The sequence below is a fragment of the Lynx rufus genome, unplaced genomic scaffold (genome assembly GCF_022079265.1).
Source record: "Lynx rufus isolate CCGP_SWC_20201006 ecotype Redwood Valley unplaced genomic scaffold, mLynRuf1.p SCAF_12, whole genome shotgun sequence".
Taxonomy (NCBI): domain Eukaryota; kingdom Metazoa; phylum Chordata; class Mammalia; order Carnivora; family Felidae; genus Lynx; species Lynx rufus.
The window spans coordinates 48,805,495-48,824,367 of record NW_025814826.1 but is presented as its reverse complement, the minus strand read 5'-3'; the positions used below and the strand labels follow the sequence as shown (position 1 = coordinate 48,824,367).

The following is an 18,873-nucleotide window of genomic DNA, read 5'->3' as shown; positions in this document are numbered from 1 at the left end:
CACCTCCTAGGTTCATCTACCCTGTGGGGCGGGAGGAACATTTTCCTTACTGCCCGGCAGTCCCATATATTTGTTTCTCTAAGAGTTTTCAAAACTTCAAAACTGGACAGCTGCAGACTCCCTAATGGTCTTGGCAATGACACAAACTGAGAATATTTGATCTTTCCATTAGAACTGAATAGTATTCATTCATGAGTAAACAAATCCTTACTCTCTCTGAAGCAGATCTGCCCATCACCCTGTTCCATCACCCTCCCCACCATGCAGGATGTAATCACACAGGCCTGAGTGCTCATCTCCTCCCTTCCCACCCTGCCTCCCATCCTTGACTCCAAGTAGTTGGAAAAGGCTTTAGTGTTGGAGTTGCTGTTAGTGATAGTCTCACAAGTCAGGAATGTATCTTAAAAATTCCTAACTACCCTCTGATAACCTTCCATGTCATCTACCAAGTTATCAAATCCCCTTTGAACCTATTTGTTTTTAGCTTGTATTATTTGATAGGGGATAACAGATTCCATTTATTCACTAACTAGCCCTTTGTTTGGCTTACAACCTCCTTCAACTTTCTAGAGAGAGAGTATGTACGACTTTTTCTAGAAAACGCTCCATGTAAAAGTCCAATTTCCATTTATATTTCAGTGTAAAAAGCCAGATCAGCACTTTAAGCCTTACATGAAACAGCACCTTCCTAAACGCTTACACTATGCCAACAACAGAAGAATTGAGGACATCCATTTATTGGTGGACCGCAGATGGCATGTCGCAAGGTAACTTGGGGATTGGCTGTCCCAGTTTTCGATCTTCATAACCACCTCTTTGGCAACTGGAATGCTACAAGGTCCTTAGCCATGAAAAAAAGAAATCTCAGTTGGAAATCCCACCATTTCCAAATACTTTTTATGCTAGATAAACAATTAGCGCTGAGCCAACACATCTCTATTTTCTGGATCTCAGCCTCTTGGTGTCTCTTTGAAGTCTCTCAGTGCATCTCTGTGTGGTCTCTCTCTCTTTCTCTCTCTTTTCACTTTTTAAATTTACATTCTAACCTCTATCCTTATTGCTTGAGTAGGTCAAAAGTATGCCTGGGACATGGACTTAACCACAACTGGACTGATTTGGTCTCATTTGACAAGACTTACCCTGTAGCAACATTTGTGGAGGAGTTTAGAAGATGTTGTTGCCTTAAATATTTTAAATGTTTACCTTCTTTTGAGCTACAAAAGACTCTCCAATATTTAAGACACTGTTTCTTGCTCTTGAATCTGATGTAGAATGTGTCTGGAAATTCTGAGCACTTCCAAAGAATTAATCATTAAAAGGGTATCCATTTTCACACAGACCTGGCAGAAGCCCTTTTCCGCTCACTCTTGCTCTGACTTGCTCCTCAAGAAAAGTTTTGGGAGTTGGTCTGTAGTGATAATTGAGCAACTACTATAGTTGGGTAATGAGTTTACAAGGGAGAGAAGATGATGATAAGATTGTGGTCCTCTAGAAACTTCTATCAGTGTATCAGTTTGAACCACCTTTTGGGACACATGTGACACATACATAAATATCCTACTGTAATTGTCAAGGGTCTACACAGAGTTAAATATTTAGGATTATGAAGAGAGATGTATGAAGACCAGAAATTATTGAAACCATTTAGAACAGACATAAGGGGTCTTCATGAAGTAGTTACCAAGATATGAACACAATGGGTTTCGCTGTGTTCTTTTATGGATGGCGTAGCTTGGAAGAGAGAGCAAATTTGGTGCAGTTGATAGGTTGATACGCAGAAAAGCTGGTAGTTGAGTAGAAGTGAGAGATGATGACAGTTGACCAAGTTAGTGGAGACCAAAGCCAGGCATTTTACTAATCAGTAAATCTTCTTTTTTTTAAAGTTTATTTATTTATTTGAGAGAGACAAAGACAGAGTGTGAGTGGGGGAGGGGCAGAGAGAGAAGGAGAGAGAGAGAATCCCAAGCAAACTCTATGCTGCCAGCACAGAGCCTGACGCGGGGATGGAACTCACGAAACCATGAGATCATGACCTGAGCAGAAACCAAGAGTTGGACACTTAACCAACTGAGCCACCCAGACACCCCAACAATCAGTAAACCTTTTTAATTTAACTTTGCACTGTTGAGTTATCATATGCACATATCTCATCACCCCAAGCTGAAAGTACTTTTCCTAGGAGTGGGGACCCAAATGTTCAATTTGTTTTCCACCAGGCATGTCAGTGCAGTGCAATAGAGTCTGTAGGCACTTACAAGGATCCATAGAAATGGGACCCACGGGAGTATTTATATTACTAAACATGGAAGTATTTTGGAAACGTGCTGCATGACATTTAAGCAAAAGACATCTCCCTGTCATAACAAGAAAGGTCAAGTGGTTTTGATGCCTAGAGAGCAATGTTTTCACTTTCTTATTTGTAAATAGTGATGTTGTCTATGGGAGCCTGGGCTTTTGTTAAATATGTCACTAAGACATGTTAAATTTGCCACTCAGTTATACCCTCTAATTGTATTATATTGATAGGTAAATTTGTATGTAAACACTTTTATAAAATACGTCTCCATTCGTTGATTAAATAACACATATTTTAAAAGTACCTATTATGTGCTTGGCTTTGAGCCTAGTGATAGGGATATAGAAGTGAACCAGACAAACATGGTCCCAGGGTGGAGAATCTTACCCTTGTAGAGCTAGGGAAGCACATTGGCAGACAGAACATTACCTGTGACTAATGCTTTGCTCAGCACAAGCAAGGTACAGGACAGTAGCTGCCTTGTCTTCAGAGGCCCCCATTTGTCCTGTGCCAATTGTCAACATAAAGGCACCTGGGGAAAATGAATAGCATCATCTTTTCATCACTACAAGAACGATGCAATTAAAATAGAGATGAATATGCTTGTAAAATCCACTTCTTGGAGATTTTGTGTGTGTCAAAATTGGCTTCTTAGGAGTGATTTCATGAGAAATCCTGACTAATCCTACGATTGTTTCGATGTAGGAAACCTTTGGATGTGTATAAGAAACCATCAGGAAAATGTTTTTTCCAGGGAGACCATGGATTTGATAACAAAGTTAACAGCATGCAGGTATGACCACAGAACTGTGAATTGAGAATGGATTTTAGTGATTCTCAGAAGAGCTAGAGAATACTGGCATGAGAGAAGTTGAACAGTATTCATAAATGGAAAAAGGGCTGCTACTAGATACCAGCAACGTCTAATTGTTTTTGTTTCCTTTCTCCTGGAAGACTGTTTTTGTAGGTTATGGCCCGACATTTAAGTACAAGACTAAAGTGCCTCCATTTGAAAACATTGAGCTTTACAATGTTATGTGTGGTAAGTCACCTATTTAATCAAAGCCAACGAAGCAATCTGAGTTATCGTATGAACTTCAGCGAGGTCAGAGAAAGAACTGAGGTATCTGTTTTCTAGGACCACTTCACCTCCCTGCAAAACATTGGTGTAACTTGCCCACTGGTTCGAAGGACAGAATATCATCCCCTTCTAAGGCTTCTTTGTCTTCCTTTAACAGTTGACTAATGGGGAGTTTTCCTAGTGTTGTTCTTGGCAGCCTCTGGCTGATCTAACATCACGTGACAGTTTGACACCACTGGTCAGAGACCTGGTGAAGCAAGGAGAGTTCCTCACAGAGCTTTCTCCCACCTCCATCTCTGGTGTTGCAGCCTGGTTAAAATGGTGCCAGCTTGCATCCTGGCCAGCTATTTATGCGCTCCTAATTATTTTTCTTCCTTGAGCTTCTAGTCGCTGAATGAGGACAACTTTTCCTATTTAGTAAGGGAGTGCCGGTCTGGTGGTTAGAGGGGGAGTCTGAAAGTCGGGTCTCCTGGGTTCTTTTCCCATCTTGGCTGCTAGCTCTCCCCTGTCCTGCCTCTCAGCTTAGGCAAGTCACTGTGTGCCTGCTTGGCAACTATTCCCTTGCTATGAAATCAGCCTGTTCATTTCAGAGCAGCCTTTCAAGGCACAGGGCCAAACCCTCCTCTTCTCCCCATACTTCTGTGGAGTGCATTAGAGGGCAGGCTAGGGGTTATTTATTGATTATAAGTCTCATTTCAAAAGGTGGGATAAAAAATCTCAGAGATGCAGGAGGGCATTGACACTGACTCTGGTAGTCCCTATAGCTGTCACAGACATAAGCAATAGCTGGTCAAGGCCCTGTTCATTCACTCTTTCTTTTTGGGAATGCCTCTCTCTATGGGCAGGCAACGAACATGGCTATTTCAGAAAGCTGTGGCAAGACATGTTCAGGCTAGAACGGTTCAGGAGCTAAGAAAGGGGGGCTTACAAACTAATTTTGGCTTTATTCAGTTCTGCTTTGTGTTCAGAGTTTTCAGACCCTTGGAAGATGCATGGTTTTGACTCTCACTATCGCTCCTCAAAAAATATTTATCAAGCACCTGACTCCATTTCTCTACTCACCAGATCTCCTGGGCTTGAAGCCAGCTCCAAATAATGGGACCCATGGAAGTTTGAATCATCTCCTGCGTACGAATACCTTCAGGCCAACCATGCCAGAGGAAGTTACCAGACCTAACTATCCTGGGATTATGTACCTTCAGTCTGATTTTGACCTGGGCTGTAACTGTGATGATAAGGTAGAGCCAAAGGTAGAAATAATCTTTATGTTTATTATCATGGAGGAGCTTGTTGGGTATAGAGCAGTGCTGTCCAATAGAATTTTCTGTGAAAATGTAAATGGTCTACATCTGTGCTGGCCACTGACCAGATATGGTTTCTTGAGCACTTGGAACTAAATTTTAAGTCTTGTTCAATTGCTTGAAGTTGAAAGAGCCATATATGGCTTGTGGCTACCATATTGGGCAGCATAGATATAGAGAACAAAGGGCAAAAAACTAGAATTCATGCTGCTATTCTGCAGCGTTATAATTCCTAACCAAAGGCTTTCCTTTTTTTTCAACGTGGATCGTGTGTCTGTCTGTCATGGTCCCAATAGGAAACAGATGGCCTATGCACAAAAGGTTTTTAAAGAGAGTTTAAAGGGATTGGGTAAATCATGTTTAATGAGAGGACTATTTACATGGGCTGGGCAGGGTAGAGGCAAGGCAGTGAGGGACAGTGAGGCACCCTGGCGCTAGAGGGTGCCGGTCCTAGACCTGAGCGATAAAGGGACAAGAACATGGAGAGAGAGCTGTATGGGGAGGAATTCCTGGATTTGGTAGATGGGTGTAGTGAGTACACTGCAACCTGGGAAGAGAAACCTGGGGGAGTAGATACCCATTGTTGTCTCTCAGGAGCTGGAGGCAAGCTTGCTCTTTGGAAGAGTCCTTAGAGGTCAGTCTCCCAGGGTGCAGAGCAGGGGAGGGTAGAGCATGGGGGGTAGAGGGGAGGGTGGTGGTGCAAGTGGAATCCGCCCAGTACATTGTGTTTGAAGAGTTTTTGAATATCAAACTGTAAGTGTTAAGCAATAATTGACTTATTGAATTTTATATTGATCAAAGTCCTTTATGGTTACCAATCACTGCTCGGACAGCAAGAAATAATCAGTGTTACCACACTGAGTTGATGTGATTCCAACACAAAGCAAAACAATCTGCTGTGTTTGCATGTGTGGTTTTATTATGGGTAAATGTGTGAACCTTCTAGTAGACCTTGGAAAAATGGAACATAGCTCTCCGCCTGCCTGCCCTATCCCCTTCTACTATTTGCTACCTTCCAGGATTCCTGGGGGCCTGGGAGCCACAGGATGAGAAAAGCTCACCACTGGAGGAATTCAGCTTGCTCTTCTCCCCCTGACCCCTTTTACTTCTTCTTCCTACTTTGGCTCCTGAGGAGAATGAACAAAGCTAATTACCATCCACTACTATCCGTCAGGTCTTTCTGAGACCTCAGCTGGAGGTGTCGTGTTACCAAAGTCAATAGGAAGTGGCCTTTGAGGTGGATTCCAAACATAACCCTACAGTAATCTTTTAGTTGTATCTTGCTTTCTGAATTACCTTTCTTCTGGAAAACAAGAAATATTTTGGATTTGTTATCTTAAACCATTTGAGAGGAATTCTGGATTGTCTTTATTTTGTCTATGGGTTTCTCCAAAAGACTACATTCCTTTTCTTAAAAAAAAGTCCAGACATACTGCAAAGGTATACAGATTAATAAAATAAATGCCACAATACACACATAATGAGAAAGAAGATGTTATAAATTCAGCGGAAGCTCCACGTATACACTCCCTGCCAGTCCTGCTTCGTTCCTACCCCAAAGGTAATTAGTAACCTGAAGATAGTATACATAATTGCCAGGCAGGTAATTTTTATTCCATGCATATATGTCTCTTAAATAATATATTAATTAATCTTTGATATAATTCCCTAAAATAACTTATGGTATAGTTTTGCATATTGTACATTTGTATGCGAACGCTGTTATACTATATGTATTCTGCAGTTATTTTGTTCATTAATACATGAGTTTTAGCTCGTTCATTTTTTACCACTAATAGTTAATACTTCATTGTGTAAACACACCATAATGATTTTTTTCCTTTTCCTATTTGAGAACATTTGGTAATTTCCAGTTGTTAGCATCTCCAAACAATGCCGCAGTAGACATTATTGCCAGTATTCTCGTACACATATGCTAGGGTCCCTAGGGTATATAATGACAGATAGAATTGCTGAGCCATTACTTTCCAACCTTGGAAAAGTGACTTCATAAATCAGTTTGGGAATCACTTTAGTGTACTTAGGATTAATCTGAAATATTGAGGCACTATTCTAATTAATTTACCTGTATAGGTACCCAAATCATTATTCTCACCAATTTGGGAGCCTGGTTCCATGACTGTCCACAGTTTGAGGGAAAGGAAACAGAGTCATGGAAAGATTAAAGAAGGTGCTCGTGGCCACAGATCCACTGGGAGGTGAAGCCTGGAATGTCAGTTTGAGATAAAACAGTAATTCCTCTACAGGGCTTATGATACTGATGGAATTTAGGGTCCTGTTTTGAATTTAGCAAGATACTAAGTAGAGAGAAGCATGCAGGAAAGACAGGACATTTCTGATTTGCTTTTTTTTCTCCTTTCCTTTTCTGGTTTTCACACATGAAGAACAAATTGGATGAACTCAACAAACGCCTTCATATAAAAGGGTCCACAGAAGGTGAGGAGTTGATGGGAAAAACAATCAGATAAGTTTTGTTTTTCAGTTTTCAAAAATTGAAGAGACCTCTTATTTACTTCACAGTGTAAGCACAATATTTTTGAAAATTAAAATTGGAGTTGCAACGTGATTTTAATATCCATCTGGCCAAGGGTATTGGTTTATTCTATGTACAGAAGATGCCAGCTTTAAATAGCTGGAAAAATTCCACTAGCTTTTTTGTTTCTCAATAGCTTTTAGGCTCCTGGAAAACAGACATACCATTGTGTATCTGTTGGGTCATAAGTGAAGGTGCCGTTGGGGACTTCTCTGAAGGGACTGGAAGTCACAGTATAAATAATAGCAGCTGGTACTTATGCTGAAGCTTATGTACCTGGAGAAGCAAGGAATGTGTTGTGGTCAGGAGAGATATGCAGAATGAACTGTATCAGAACTCCCTCTTTATATGAGGATCATCTTGAGCCCTCTAACTAATTCTCCTTTTGTTTGTATATTGTACATAAAATGCAGTGTACAATGATAACATGCGTGTATTAGTCAACTTTTGCAAGATTGTGACTAAAGAAGAGAGTCTCAGTGGTTTGTACCAAGAAAGCTGCATTTCTTGTTCACATTTCGGTATACTGACTCCAGGCCAAGTGTGGCTCTGGGAACTCTTTATTCTGGAATCCAAGCTGCAGGAACAGCCCCTAGCTGGGGCATGCCCTTCTCATGGCAGAGGGAAGAGACGAATGGCAGAACACGCAGTGGGTCTCAAGGCTTCTTCTTTCTATTATTATTATTATTTTTTTTTTATCTGAGAGAGAGAAAGAGAGTGTGAATGGGGGAGAGGGGCAGAGGGAGAGAGAGACTCTTAAGCAGGCTCCACGCTTAGTGCAGAACCCGACATGGGGCTCAATCCCACGATCATGACCCAAGCCGAAATCAAGAGTCGGAAGCTCAACTGACTGAGCCACCCGGGCGCCCCTCAATGCTTCTGCTTTTATGAGGCATTTGTCATTACCATTCACAGTTGGCTGGTGAAACCAGAGCACATGAAACCAACGGAGGAGGGAAGTATTCTTTCCACAGGGATGCCGTCCTGCAAGATACATGCCAATGGGTGGTATATACTCCTTTACGAAAGGGCAGTAAATAATAAGGAACAATGGTGCCATCTACCTCACAAACTCTTCCTTCTGGTTTTGAAATTCCAGAAAATAAGAAGAAAATAGAAGGGGAGGGAAAGGCTCCAAGGTAGATTACTGCAGTAGATGGGATAGCAAACAGCAAATGAATGATGAAAAATATGTTAAAAAGCAGATAGAACTCAACACAACAGCTCCAAGTCAGGCAGCAAATGCACGTTGTCAATCCTTCTGAGAGCATTGTTTGAGCTATTAGCTTACATAGGGTCCTGTTTATCATATGTGTTATTTTCAATCTGGTTAAGTAAAGAACAAGGAAACCAGTGGATTTTATTTACTTGACTTATTTTCCCTTAAACAATTTTTAAAAAATGTTTATTCATTTTTGAGAGGTGGAGAGAGAAAGAGGGCAAGCAGGGGATGGGCAGAGAGAGAGAGGGGGGGACACAGAATCAGAAGCAGGCCCCAAGCTCTGAGCTGTCAGCACAGAGCCTGATGTGGGGCTCGAACCCACGAACTGTGAGATCATGACTTGAGCCGAAGTCAGATGCTTAACCGACTGAGCCACCAAGGCGCCCCTGACTTATTTTCCCTTTTGATAAAGATCTTCATCTTCCTCCTTTTTGCCTTTTTGTCTCACCACCCTCCCTTTTCTCTCTTTGAGCAAAGAACACACAGACTCTTGGGCATGTAGTTGGATAAACAGCTTTGAAAAATAGGACTTAGTAGAAGGTATACAAATCCTCCACAAACTCTAGAAGTGATTTGAAATGTTTGACATCTAGCTGCTGGTGAACTACAGGGTCATTATAATTAGAAAAACTGGAATGTTGACAGGGTAAATGGGTGCAGAGTCTCATGATTTGAGTTTTTCAAATATTCAATCACCAAGTCAGAGAAATAGTAGTAAGATGTTTCTCTTATGGAAGGCACCAATAAGGGGTGCCTCGGTGGCTCAGTCAGTTGAGCATCCGACTTTGGCTCAGATCATGATCTCATGGTTCATGGGTCCAAGCCCCACATCAGGCTCTGCACAGCTCATAGCCTGGAACCTGCTTCGGATTCTGTGTCTCCCTCTCCCTCTGCCCCTCCCTGGCTTGTTCTCTCATTCTCTCTCTCTCTCTCTCTCTCTCTCTCTCTCTCTTAAAAATAAATATGCTAAAAAAAAAGAGAGACACCAGTAAAATAGTTAGTTATAATAACTTTTAATGGACTCGTATTTATGCTGGTTCACGATCTGGCTGTTCATGATACTGAGGCATTTCCATTTTGGGAAAAAAAAAATCATGCATTTAACTTGTTGGTGACAGTGTGCTCATGTGACAAAATCAGTCTCACAACTCAGCATAAAGAGTACTCTCAAACATCTGAGCATGAAAATAAGCATCTTCTAGGTGAATCACTGACTTTCAGGATTGAAGGAGCCCCCTGCCCCAAGCAATACTCAGAGGTGAACAGAAGTGTCTTGTTTCAAGATGATTTTACATCACTGAAGCTTAAACTTGATATGCTTTCATGGAAATGGACCTTCACAGGTGTTTGTTGAGCGCCCACCCTGGGCTGGGAACTGATTTCTCTGAGACATCATTTGGTTTTGTCAGCCGTGTCACTGATAGTTTCCTGCATGTGACATCACAATGGTGGCATAAAATGTTAGGGGAGGATCACGGTAGCGTATCTCTTTGGTTTGCTCATGACCTAGTGGGACAGTCTTTAATGATATAAGGGAGACTTTAGAACTATTGCATGGAATAAAAATAATTATGTACCATTGACTTATTATGTGCAAAGCATTTCCTTGTTTGGATTTTGGGATATGTATAAGCCTCAGTATTCTCTCCCCCTGTCCTTTTGTAACTCTGTCTCTTGGTCTTTGTCTCCTTAAGGGTCATAACTTAGTCATTTATTAAGCCGCAAAGTGACATTTTCTTGGTCAGAGTTATCTCAGGTCTTTATGGTGTTTCCTGGGTCATAAATCTCATCTCCCACTTGAAATATCGGATGTCTGCTCCACCAGAGTAAAACTTCATGAATTCGAGTCATTGTGTAAGTGCATGTGCATGTTATGTTCAGAGTATTCTCCCTTCTGAATATCTTTCAATATATATTGAGACTTCTATACATAAATATAGAAGTTTTGTATTTTGTAAACCTAAAATTCTACACAAATGTAAAGTTGGATTATTTTTATTCCTAGTTCTTTTTAAACACACCTGTGGGTAGCTAATTTTTTTTAAGAAACCACGTGTTGTACATATTCCGTTTGTAATATTCATGTGTGGCTATTTTGATGTTAAATGCTGCAAACCCTCTCATACTTAACACACATGTACAAGTTGTACGTTATGGTAGTGAAACAGCCCAGGGGATACTTGAGGCATATTAAATTAATCTTAGGCAATCTTTTGCTCTAAATATTTAAACTGTTATAGGATCAAGTCTTTCACTAAAATAAAGAGGAAAAACAGCAATCTAAACTGCTTGCTAAAGCCTTAATGTTTCTAGATTTGTGGGGAATTCTGGATTTTAGTTGCATGACTGTGGTTTCCAAATCACATGTACATAATGTCTTAGCAAACTTACTGTGCAATGAAAGCTGATTTCTTTGAACCATTGAGTCAATAGATGAATGAATGAGCAAAATGAAAAATTTCAAATCTCTCATAGCAAGCAATTTGGGCATCATAATCAGGTATAATTTTCACTTTAAGAATAATTATACTATTTATTTTCGCCTTAGTCTTTATTCTATTTACATTTATATAAAAATGGTTTATATTTTCTTAGATTCATATTCATTATCACCTTTGTGAAAGAAGTAATTAAAAATCATTTTAACACTGTATACATTGGACTCTTTATCACACACACAGTAAGAAGTTAGTTTGGATGGATAAATGACTGAAACACTCATAATTCTTATTAACCTTAAAGCATAAAGAGACTAGGCTAGACAGGCAATCTTTGTAGCTCTTTCCAATTCTGAGATATTTCTAATTTTTGTTATTTCTGGACATGTTAGCCGTGCTAGAGAAAGTAGGAGATATGCTTGTGCTTCTCTGTGTGTGTATCCTTGTGTGTGTGTGTGTGTGTGTGTGTGTGTGTGTGTGTGTTGGGGAAGATTTGGAAGAAATCAATACATAGTATAATTCTTTACAATTGACACTGAATTTGAATAACCTTTGCCTACCAGTGTTCCTTGCTGCTACTGAGGTAGAGCATATGTTCTTTACAAAATCACTACAACCACAGCCACTTTGGGTCAAGACTAAGCTGGGAACTTTACACTTTTGCCTCTAAACAATGCAACATCCCAGTGAGATGTGAAGCTTTGGGAGGTTAAGTTATGGAATCACAGAGCTATCAAAAGCTGAGATGAGATTTCATTCCAGGTCTGTGTGATACAACAGCCCTGTGCTTTTCTCTATAAATGCTTCTTATTCCAAGGGTTGGAATGAAGACGAAGTGTCCAGAGAAACTCAGCGCTTATCAGGGTTTGGAAGTTGTTTCTGAAGTACAACTTTGATACAAATTGCCGCTCTTTTTACATTTTAATTAATTAATTAATATTTATTTATTTTGTGTGAGAGAGAGAGAGCACGCTCAAGTGTGAGCAGGGGAGAGGCAGAGAGAGACAGAGAGAGAGGGAGAGAGAGAATCCCAGGGAGACTCCATGCTCCCAGTACAGAGCCCCATGTGGAGCTCAAGCCCATGAACCATGAGATCGTGACCTGAGCTGAAATCACGAGTTGGACAGTTAACCAACTAAGTCACCCAGGAACCCCTGCTGTTCTCTTTTTTAAGAATTAATTTCTTTAAATTTATTTAAATTCCAGTTAGTTAACGTACGATGTAATTGTAATGTTAGTTTCAGGTGTACAGTTTAGTGATTCAGCACTTCTGTACAACACCCAGTGCTCATCACAACAAGTACACTCTTTAAACCCACCCCTCCACCCACCTCTCTCTGGTAACCATCAGTTTGTTCTCTATAGTTAAGAGTCTGTTTCTTGGTTGGCCTCTCTCTTTTTTTCCCCTATGATCATTTATATTGTTTCTTAAATTCTACATAGGAGTGAAATCATATGGCATTTGTTCTTTCTCTGACTTATTTTGCTTAGCATAATACTCTCTAGCTCCATCCAAGTCATTGCAGATATCAAGATTTCATTATTTTTTATGGCCGAGTAACATTCCACTATATATATACCACTTCTATGCATTCATCACTTGATAGACATTTGGGCTGTGTCCATAATTTGGCTATTATAGATAATGCTGCTATAAAGATTGGAATGCATGTATTCCTTCAAATTAGTGTTTTTGTATTCTTTGGGTAAATACCTAGTAGTGCAATTGCTAGAGAGTAGGGTAGTTCTATTTTTAACTTTTTTGAGGAGCCTCCATATTATTTTCCACAGTGGCTTCACCAGTTTGCATTCCCACCAACAGTGCATGAGGATTCTTTTTCTTCCATATCCTTGCCAACATCTGTTGTTTCTTGTGTTGTGTTGATTTTAGCCATTCTGACAGGTGTAAGGTGATATCTCATTGTAGTTTTGATTTGCATTTTCCTGATGATGATGATGAGCATCTTTTCATGTGTCTGTTGGCCATCTGTATGTTTTCTTTGGAAAAATGTCTATTCATGTTTTCTGCTCATTTTTATTTGGATTATTTGTTTTTGGGGGGGTGTTGAATTATAGTTCTTTATATATTTTGGATACTAACCCTTTATCAAATATGTCATTGCAAATATCTTCTCCCATTCCATGGGTCGCCTTTTAGTTTTGTTGATTATTTCCTTCATTGCGCAGAAGCTTTTTATTTTGATGAAGTCCCAATAGTTTGTTTTTGCTTTTGTTTCCCTTGCCTCAGGAGACATATCTAGTAAGAAGTTGCTACAGCCGATGTCACAGAATTTACTGCCTGTTTTCTCTAGGATTTTAATGGTTTCCTGTCTCACATTAGGTCTTTAATCCATTTTGAATTTATTTTGGTGTATGTTGTAAGAAAATGATCCAGTTTTCGTTCTTTTGCCATGTTGCTATCCAGTTTGTTGAAAAGACTCTTTTTTCCATTGGATAGTCTTTCCTGCTTTGTCAAAGATTAATTGACCATATAGTTATGAGTTCATTTCTGGGTTTTCTATCTTTTCCATTTATCTATGTGTCTATTTTTGTGCCAGTACCATACTGTCTTAATCACTACAGCTTGTCCAGAAGTGTGATGCCTCCAACTTTGCTTTTCTTTTTCAAGGCATATTGCTATTCTTATTAGCTTAGCAGCAGTCATGACTCAGGCAGAACTCACGTCTGGGAGTAGCTGGATCTTCATCCCAGCATACCCTCCCTTAGATAACCCAGCACTTAGCATCCACTTGGAGACGGCCCAAAATGCTAAGGAAAAATAATGGACCAGGAAGATGGAGGCTTAGATTCTGGGTACTGCTATGTAGCTGAATTGTCTTGTACAAATCATGAACCTCCAGTTCCTTCATTAGTAAAATGGAGATGATATTGATCTGCCTAGTCTTTCTCTCAGGGTTGTATGAGGCAGGTCATATGTGGAAAGTCAGTCCTTGACAGTCATAAAGAACAGTGTTTCAAAAAATAATACAAGCATCCATTTATTCAACAAGTATTTACCAAGTAGATATTATGCATTTGGTATTGTTAGAGGTAGAGATCTAGTGATAGATAAAATCCCTGTCCTTATGAAATTGTTATTTTATTGTGATATTTAGCCAGTTGATGAATTATAGCATAGTGCTTTAAGAGTTGAGATAAGAAAGAACAGAAGCATCGAATCAAATCTCAGGGGAGGTTGACGTGGCAATAAATGATAGCAGGCACTTGCAAGGGGAAGGAGGAGAAAGGATGCAGGAAAAGGAAAGACCTTGAGTAGAGATTATGTGGTAAAATCCAAGGGCATATTTTGTGGGAGTGAATGTTTTAAAAAAAAAAAAAGACAAAAAAAAAAGATTTTCATGTGGCTCTCAAGTCAGCCAGCTAATCTGTGGGAATATGAATCAGGAAGCTGAGAGGGAAAAAAATACAAACTCCAGTCTGGATGACCAAATTTTGGAAGACAAAAGAATGAGCCCTGGGAAAGTCCACACCACTTAAAAAGATATGCCTCCAAGTATTTTTTCAAATGTGGTGTCTGGAGGAGAACCTTGGATATGCCCAAAATGCCAGAGAAGTGTTGTAAACAGGGAACTTGGGTATGGAATGAAGACTCTGTCTGGAATCTGATGGAGGAGGAACCCAGCTGGGAAAACATGGAATGCATTAGACCCATATCAAGAAATCATGAGGAGCATGTTTCTAAAGTAGAAGGTTGCAGGCTCATCTGCAGGGTGGCTGGTCTCAGGATGAAGATCTTACATGTCCAGAGACTGAGATTCAAGCACACTTTTATGGCTCAAACAGGAACTTTTTGTTAAACAGAAATGCAATGGGTGGCTTGCCTACAACGTCACAAAAAGTAACAGAGTCAGGCTGTAACCAAGAATCAGTGGCCCGTTGATACTCTGATAAACTGAAAAAGGAAGATCTAAATTTTGATTCTGGACTATAAAGTTTGTGTTTCTTACTGCAAAGATTATTTCGTCTCTTGCTTAGATGAAGCAATTATGCTTCAGGAAGACCCAAGTAGATTCTTTGGGTTAATTGGGGAAAGTAGTTGAATTTTAGGAAACTATCAAAACCAGTATATTGTTTTTTTCTTCATGCCAAATATGTCCAGTTAACAATTGAGAAGAAATCACATCATGAGATATTTGTACTTCAGCTATGTGCCCAAAACAGCAAATGTGCTTAGCTTGGGAGCTATGAAGTGCACATTTCTTTAAATATTTTTAATGTTTATTTAGTTTTGGGAGAGAGACAGAGAGAGAGCGCACAAGCAAGGGAGGAGCAGAGGAAGACAGAGACACAGAATCTGAAGCAGGCTCCAGGCTCTGAGCTGTCAGCACAGAACTCAACCTGGGGCTCAAACTCACAAACTGTGAGATCATGACCTGAGCCAAAGTCAGACACTTAACTGAGCCACCCAGGCACCCCTGCAGTGCATCTATCTTTCTTTCTTTTCTTTTCTTTCTTTCTTTCTTTCTTTCTTTCTTTCTCCCTTTCTTCCTCCCTTTCTTTCTTTCTTTCTTTCTTTCTCCCTTTCTTCCTCCCTCCCTTTCTTTCTTCTTTCTTTCTTTCTTTCTTTCTTTCTTTCTTTCTTTCTTTCATGTTTATTTTTTAGAGAGAGAGAGCATGAGCACGGGAGGAGCAGAGAGAGGGGAAACACAGAATCCAAAGCAGGTTCCAGGCTCTGAGCTATCAGCACAGAGCCTGACGTGGGGCTTGAACTCACAAACCGGGAGATCATGACCTGAGCTGAGGTCGAACGTGCAGCTGACTGAGCCACCCAGGCGACCTTGCAGTGCACATTTCTATACACGCAAAGCAGAAGAGTGAATAGAGATGCAGAAACAACTGAGGAAATCTTTCAAAAGAAAGTGAATCTTAAGATGTCTCTTTCCCTTTTGTCCCCCCCCCCCCCCCAACCCGCTTCTTCATTTCGCTTCCATGGGGGCTGGACTATGTGAGCTTGTTGTTTGTCATCCACATTTGGGTATGGAAAGGGGCACTATTACCAATTATGACAGGGAAGGCTGGGGTCAACCTGGCTTATCTTTGTGCGTTCCGTAAAGACTGTACTGATGCCACCTCATCCCCATCCACGATATTCATCATGCTCTGTGTTCCCATTGCACTCTGTAGATATCTCTGATATAGTGTGTATCATATTGCATTTGAGTTATTTGTACCATGTTGGTCTCTCCCATTGAACTGTGAGTTTTTTTGAAGGTAAGAGCTGTAACTTAATTATCTTTGCCCAGCATCTCTCTTCTATAGCCAAAGGCCTGGCACAAAGAAGGTACTCAGTAAATGTCTGATGAGGGAGAATACATTAATGATAAATTTGAAGGGAGAGACATGACAGGTCTGTTGGAGAAGCCATTCCCAGTAGAATGAAAAGGAATCACATTATAATAGCATAGAATTGCTAAGGATGGTTATGACCAGAGTGTTATAAATAAACCAGCCTTCATGGAAGGGGCTGTTATGCGGAGGAATGCCAGTAAATGAGGACTGGAGGGGGAGCCAGGTTTGGTGGAATCTTTAGATTGCCCAAGACTATTGTTGGTGGCTGCTCTTAGGAGGGGTATTGCATGGAAAAACATGGCTGCTGTTTTGTTGTCTCTTAATGGAATAGATTGGATGCTAGGCTTGTATTTGAATTTGGAGGAATGTGTTTGGTAAGCATTAAAACTTGAATGATAAAAAGAGAATAGCTTCTCAAAGAATTTTGATACTTCTGCTTCCAGCTGAAACCAGGAAATTCAGAGGCAACAAAAATGAAAACAAGGAAAACGTTAATGGAAATTTTGAACCTAGAAAAGGTTTGGTTTGAGTTTTGAAGGAAAGTCTGACTTGGTTAACTGCCCCCAAGTACTACTGTTATGATTTGCTGGCTTTTTATTTGTTCATTATATTTTGTTTATATAAGGTTATCATATTATGTTCTAATTTTTAGGGGTGGGTCCCCAAATTTGGCAGCTTAAAAAAGGCTTCTACATTGACTGCTTGCTGAAGAAGCCACATTACCCAGAACAGGCTTTTGCTTTAGTAGGTGTGGGCCCCTTTGCCTCAAGTCAGCAGTTCTACTTGGGAAAGGCTTGCAAAATATTCTCCGAAGAGTTTTCTCTGTTACTTGCATAGAATGGTAATACTTTAATTAAAGCAACATGTATACATAATTTAACAAGTGATTACCAGAACTGATTTTCTCCAATAAAAATAATCATAAACATTTTTTTTTGATGATCACTTAGGGAATTGTGAATTACCTAAGCCTCAATCTCTAAATATTTTGGTCCGTAGGACCCCAATTTCCAAGAATCTATGGAAGTTCTGACTTTAGTCTATCCAAAATGTGCAGATCAAACTCCAGGCACTTATTGTGGGTGTGGAATGAAGGTTTGCACACTAAACTTCCATCTCCTTAAAAGAGTAAGGTTTCAGACCTCTTTCCGCCCCCCCCACCCCACCCCACAAAAGGAGAGCTTTCTCTTGGAGGTCTACATTCTTATGGTCTTAATCGAGCTCTTTGGTAGCTGATGACCTCCCCTCTCTGTATTTAAAGCACCCTCTTGAATGCCCACTTACTTTATCTATACATGTTCCTTTAAGTTCTTACCTAAAGAGTGTTTCTCCATGTGACAAATCTGCTTACTTTAAATGCTCATCACTACTCACTGTTTATGCTGAAATAATGCATTATTTGAGTTGCAGTTTGCAAATAATGATCAAAGAGTGCCTTCCTCTTAATTAAATCATTGGCTAATTTGATGAGCCTTTCCAGGGGTCAAATGAATTAATTGTATAAAAATCACTCCTATTGACTTCCATTCAGCTGAATTGTTTAAAAATTTCCTATATTGTTTCATTCCTATACAGATTAAAATTCTTTACAACTAAAGAAAGTATTAAAATAAATATGGCATTTATATTATACTTTTGATAACTGTAAGATTTGACCCATGCTTAGGTGATCAGATAAACCACAAAGTGTTAGGGGAAACTAACTTGATTAAATTAAGAAGAAGGAACTACACTATTAATAAGTAAGCAAGCAAATTATGGACAACTTGACTCTGCCAATATTTCTTTCATATTTAATATAAAGTTTAATGTGTGTTTAACACAATTTTTGTTCTCTTTCCTAGAGCGACACCTCCTCTACGGACGGCCTGCAGTGCTTTATCGGACTCGATACGATATCTTGTATCACACTGACTTTGAAAGCGGTTATAGTGAAATATTCCTAATGCCACTCTGGACGTCATACACCGTTTCCAAACAGGTCACTGAAAAAATTGGGGCTTATATTCTTCATGCGATTACATTCTTTGCATTAATGTGATGATTGCTTGCTTAACAGAATTTTGTCTTAGAAAAGATTTTAATTTATCTTGAAGAAAGAAATCTTATATCGAATCTATTACTAAGTATTGTTTTTAATCTTTATTTATTTTTGAAGGAGAGAGAGACAGAGTGTGAGTGGGGGAGGGTCAGAGAGAGAGAGGGAGACACAGAATCCGAGACAAGCTCCCGGCCTTGAGCTGTTAGCACAGAGTCTGACGCGGGGCTCGAACTCATGAGCCACGAGATCATGACCTGAACCAAAGTCAGATGCGTAACCGACTGAGTCACCCAGGAGTCCTGCAAAGTATTTTGAATTAGGCTTTATTCAATGTTCTTCTAAGAGCTTCATAGGAATATGTTAAATTATCAACGTATTAAAGGAAGTATATACTAATGCTTGTTGCTTTTCCTCTGTTTGCCATTGCCCGATAGTTGCAGAAGCCGCCAAGATTTGACTGTTTGTTTTAATAGTTTATTTTTTTAGAGCAGCTTGAGGTTCACAGCAAAATTGAATAAGGACAGAGAGTTCCCATATACCCATGGCCCCACACATGCACAGCCTCTTTGACTATCAACATCCTGTTTTTTAATAAAGATTTTATGTTGGGGTTTCAGTTTTGGTGAAGAT

At 39.8% G+C, this 18,873-nt stretch overlaps 1 protein-coding gene across 1 annotated transcript in view; it reads left to right on the top strand.

Moving 5' to 3' along the window:
- ENPP2 (ectonucleotide pyrophosphatase/phosphodiesterase 2) overlaps positions 1–18,873 on the top strand; it is a 79,857-nt gene that overhangs the window by 49,128 nt on the left and 11,856 nt on the right. Inside the window, exons 15-20 of the mRNA XM_047073872.1 lie at positions 640–767; positions 3,002–3,089; positions 3,251–3,338; positions 4,443–4,615; positions 7,084–7,135; positions 18,047–18,183. Of these exons, the coding sequence (XP_046929828.1) occupies positions 640–767; positions 3,002–3,089; positions 3,251–3,338; positions 4,443–4,615; positions 7,084–7,135; positions 18,047–18,183 (666 nt within the window). The remainder of the gene's footprint in view (positions 1–639; positions 768–3,001; positions 3,090–3,250; positions 3,339–4,442; positions 4,616–7,083; positions 7,136–18,046; positions 18,184–18,873) is intronic.